Source organism: Limulus polyphemus, unplaced genomic scaffold, assembly GCF_000517525.1.
Source record: "Limulus polyphemus unplaced genomic scaffold, Limulus_polyphemus-2.1.2 Scaffold800, whole genome shotgun sequence".
In the NCBI taxonomy this organism is placed as follows: Eukaryota; Metazoa; Arthropoda; class Merostomata; order Xiphosura; family Limulidae; genus Limulus; species Limulus polyphemus.
This window is the reverse complement of record NW_013666410.1, coordinates 116248-121367: the sequence shown is the minus strand read 5'-3', so window position 1 is coordinate 121367 and position 5120 is coordinate 116248. Positions and strand designations below refer to the sequence as shown.

The 5120-nt window shown below is 29.0% G+C and overlaps 1 protein-coding gene across 2 annotated transcripts in view; it reads right to left on the bottom strand.

Annotated features, from left to right (window-relative positions):
• The window catches only part of LOC106460587 (lipid storage droplets surface-binding protein 2-like), a 34801-nt gene extending 30717 nt beyond the window's left edge, over positions 1–4084 (bottom strand). The window contains exons 1-3 of one of the 2 annotated variants that reach the window (XM_013920306.2): positions 3615–4084; positions 1437–1675; positions 571–653 (exon numbers count right to left, since the gene is read on the bottom strand). In XM_013920306.2, coding sequence (XP_013775760.1) covers positions 571–653; positions 1437–1665 — 312 coding nt within the window. In that variant the 5' untranslated portion in view covers positions 1666–1675; positions 3615–4084. The remainder of the gene's footprint in view (positions 1–570; positions 654–1436; positions 1676–3614) is intronic. The other variant, XM_013920305.2, reaches the window with a different exon arrangement.
• Positions 4085–5120: the final 1036 nt, after the last annotated feature.

The window sequence follows — 5120 nt, the reverse complement described above, 5'->3', positions numbered from 1 at the left end:
TACGTAACTTTCTTTACTTTATTATATTATATATATATATATATATATATATATATATACACATAAATCCATAGTTAGTGAATCAAGTTTAATCTTTTGTGTTATCACTGTTCCCTTTTTTTAGGAACAAGACTGTCTTGAATTAAAATTAATTTATTTTTATTTTTCTCATCCTTCAATATAATTTTTGTACATTATATTTTAACTCATTATCTCGATGCATTAATGATAAACTTTGTCTTATGGCTTCTAAGTTAGTTCCTGAAAATCAGGTTCTCAAATATTTCAATTCTTTTCATATCACCAGGTAGTGTATCAAAACATCAGACCTAATTATGCAATGATCACTTTTCCCCTAATGTTCCCTCACTTCAAAACTCTGGCAATCATACACAATTGTTTGTTTTTTATAATATTACTTTTATTATACAAAAAGAAATTTAAAAAATTATTTGGACAACTTTAATTTATTTGTGAGTGACCCTTTACTTACAATGTATATTCATATTTTTCCATTAAAATTTTTATGTGTTATGAGAGAACTACAAAAGAAGTATTAGGTTTCTGTACCTGTTCAGGTGTCTTTTTGATGACAGGGGCTTTCTCTTGAAGTTTGTCAAGTCCTTGACAAGCCAAGTAATCCACTTTTTGTACTGTTAAAATGATGAGTGAACAAAATTGTATACATATGAACAGCTTTAAATAATTTCTAGACTTTAAGTATTACACCACGTACATGTGTATGCTACATTTAAGGCTTTTATACACAAGTTTTTTACAAGGCAAGACTAGTTATGAGCATTTAGAAGTTCCCAACACTACAAATTCTTATTCTTACAATGTCATTGAGTGATGTTAATTTAAACATTCAAGGGGTCTATATCAGAAAATATTTAAGCCAATCATGCAGCAATTTTAACTTTTCATCTGTAAAATCAAACTTTGTATGTACATTTCTATAAATTTCTGCTGCATAGATTTGATATCTATATTTATTATTGTACTATTGCTGCATGTTTGGCTCTGAAATATTTAATTCATATAGTTTACTGTGTGAGCTAATTATTAAAAGTTCTCCAAGCAACATAAAGGCAGAGACTAATATTTTTATTTAAAGCCAAAATAGTCTTTAAGTTTAACAATTTCTCACAGCAATGTAGTGGTTAAAAGGTTGATCTGTATGTAGTCAATTGATGTTACAATACCAAAGAAAAACAAAAAATAATATAGAAAGTCTCCAGTATTCATCCCAAGCTTAAGCCAAATAATCTTTATACTCTGATGATTTGGTTTAGGAAACCAGTTACAATGTTATTGTACATAATACATTAATACATAAATCACAAGTTTCATTAAGTCAGTACTTTTTACTAAAGTGTTGTGATTAGTAAACTTACATAACAAAACACTTTTTATTGATAAACTTCTAAACTTACTGGGCATTTCAAACATTTCAACCAAAGGTATTGCCTGGTCTAGAGCAAAATTTAGAGATTTCTCTGCTGTTGTAAGAGTACATTTCACATAACTTGAAGATTCTTTCAGGTAATCATACGTGGTTGTTGCATAACTCAAAGCAGACTGCATTACAGGCAACAGAGACACCCGCCTGATGAACTCACTGTGAAACATTTTTGTACACACTTTTCCTGTCTCCTCCTGCATGATTGAATGCCTGCAATACAAACAAAATATTTTCTACTAAAACACTTTGATCAAACAGAAAGAATATCATTTATATTATCCTGCAAAATAGGAAATCTTTTCTGACTACTATGATGGTGGCAGAATGTAGGGTATGTTGCAGCAGCCTTAATTGAAAACCAAGACTCTTGTTTTACTGAATAAGTTCTATGCCAACTGAGCTGTCATAGCTGAAGCCTAAGTTACTTTCTGTTGATACTTTATGGATATACTCATATACTGTTACATCCAACTGACAATATACACTACAACATATTAAACACCTTAAGGTTAGTATCAAGAAGACAAATTTTGCAACAAATTTTCCAAATGCTTATGCATGTGACTTAACACACTTGTTGGCTGTCAAATATCATCTAATCTACATATTTATGTAATGTCCTAAGTAACTCTGGTCACAATGCAAAAACTTGCTTATATCAGCAAGTACAGTTGGGTAATTAATTAATTGATAAAACAATATCTATGAGCAGCAATCACATTGTTTAATGTCACAAACTAACCGATTAATCCAAATTAGTTTTTCTAATTATTACTGCTCTTGATTATTATAATAATTGATTAACTAAACTTCCGATTATATCAATTGTTACAAAAATCATCAAAGAATCATAATCAGGGTTTTCAATTATTACCCTTTTTGAATACTCCAGCAATCAATTACTCAAAATTAAAATTAAATCAATTGTCATGAAAATAATCAACTAATCAAAATTAGAATTTCATTACTAATTTTGATTATTTCAACTGTCCAAATAATTGAAATATTACCAACAAACTTTCTTGGTTTGTGTTTGTTATGACAAGGCTACTAAGGCTATCTTTCACTGTCACTTATTTTGAAATACTGACTAGAAGGAAAGTAACTGGCTGGCAGGACCCACCATCAACTTTTTTTACTTTGAGGAATACTGTAATAATTAATTAATGAGGCCATTATTTTATTGATTAGCAAATACCAGTATTTGGGCAGTTCTATCACCAAATAATTACTGTTCAATTAGGTTTGATGTCTTTTTGCACACGGATATCAGGAATAATTAGATTTTGGTTACAAACTTCAAGAAAATAAATTTTTAAGGGATGTAACAAGAACTGTCAACTGTGAATTGGGCTACTGAATTAAATGTAGATATTCATCACATGTGAAAAATATTCAAAAATACATTTTTATATATATTCAAGATAGGCATGTTCCTTATAGAAAAAAAAAAGGATAACAAATAAAATTTTAAAAAAGCAATACAAATTTTAAAGCTTAAATTGGCAAATATGATGGAAGAGTTAGAAGATTGTAGGAGATTAAGACAGTTAACTAAAACAAGATATTAGGCAACCAAAAAGAAAATATGATTAAAAGGTTGATTGAAAACATAAAAATTAATAATAAGGATTTCTTTTTTTGTTGTTGTTTAAATACATCAAAGATAAACAAAATGTCAGTATGGGATTAGGTCTTTGAGGTATGAAAGTGGATGATTTATTTCTGATGATTATATGTTTGAGTTACTAAATTACACTTTTTCTTCAGATTTTACTAATGAAAATTTAAACTGTATTTCTCATCCTGAACAGTTGCTACTAGAAGGAAACATGATTGATGAAGAAGAGCATCAAATCAATTAAATTATTAAGAAAAAAATTGAGAAGTTTGAAGAATAAAGAGAATCCTAAGCCAGATAATCTCCAAGGGTTTAAAAAGAAAAATAAGGAATTGGATACATGAGTCACATACTAATATTTCTTGTAAGTTCCTTTTTTTTTTTTTTTTACTTTTTAGGAAAGGCTCGACTAGTTATGTCAATGATCAAAGTAAATATATGATTTTTTAATATCCTGAAATTTTGTTAGAAGTTAAATATTACGTTATTATTGTTAAACTTAAAAGTAAATAAAATACATCCAATTACCTGGAGCAGTGGAAGAAGGTTCAGTACACTGTACAGCGTGTATTACTAATAGTAATACTAGTGCTAATAACACCTAAACCGTGAACGTTAACTTTGATTGAAAGTTTGAATAATAAACCCTTAAAAATTATTTTTACTCAGCTGTGAGTATAACTCTCGACAAACACCGAATTATTAAGTTATATTACTTCATTATCACACACAGAAAACTAAAGTTCACTACGTATCTCTTATCGTGCTTTGAAATGAAAGAACAGACTGACGTTAATAATAGATAGCCTATGAACCGTCACCTCAAATAAATTAACTTAATACGACTCGAAATTATATATTTCTGGCTCACTTTCAATAGGTTCAAGAATATTATGGTACACTGTGAGGTAGCAGTTTATGTTTTATTCGTAGTTACGATTTTGGTTATAGTTTACGTAGTTTCTTTCCATTACTTGGTTTTAAAACTTAAATTATACATTTCTAATTGGATTAAATGCTACACCACCTCCCTCCTAACGAACATTAAATATTAACAAATTCATTAGTAAAATATTATTAAAACTTGTTAGTTTAAAAAGAAGGTATATGGATCTTCAAAAAATACATAAACATGGTAGATAGATAAAAATGAAAATGCAATCGCAAAAAAAAGTTAACAAAAAATGCTTAAGGTTTGAGACATAGTGTTGACATTATTTTCTCAAGTTACAGATCATTATTTTGACTCCATGTCTGGAAGCTGTAAAATTTAGTAATCGCAAAAAAGTAAACAAAAAAGCTTAAGGTTTGAGACATAGTGTTGACATTATTTCCTCATGTTACAGGTCCTAATTTTGACTCCATATCTGAAAACTATAATATTTAGTTTGTTTGTCTACTCTTTTATGCGATTGCATTTTTACTTTAAGCTATCTATCTTATTTTTAAAATTTTTGAAAACCCCTATTACGTCTTTTTAAATTAACAATTTTGAATAATCTTGTTTCTTTATTTGTTGTTTTTTATGGCCATTATGGGATAAATGTATATAATAGTAATACTGTCCTAGTTGAAGCAATTTAGTTTGATGAAATACGTAGTTGGTGTACGATGCTCTCTCGGGAAACAATGACAACCTTTGGATTAGTTTCTTGCAGATAGGATGGGTATTGCTCCTGATATCATTGCCACAATGTTATCTTTGATAGTGATACTGCATATAGGATCTATGATGCATGGTAATCAACATATCACATGTTATCTATATGCTTATAAAATATATGTAGCTATATGGAGAGTCTGTAAACACTGGATTGGAGAAACTACTGAACTATACTGGAATGGTGCATGGACTGTATTTTGTAACAGCACGAGTTTTATACATGCATGTATATGCAGTGCATGTTGGCTAGTATTTATATATATATATATACAGATGTTATAATCTTCCTTTTGCTTCGTGGAGTTCGTTGATCCTTTGGAGCATTGTGAGAATCATCTCGTCAATTTTAAATTGTGGGATTTTACCCCACT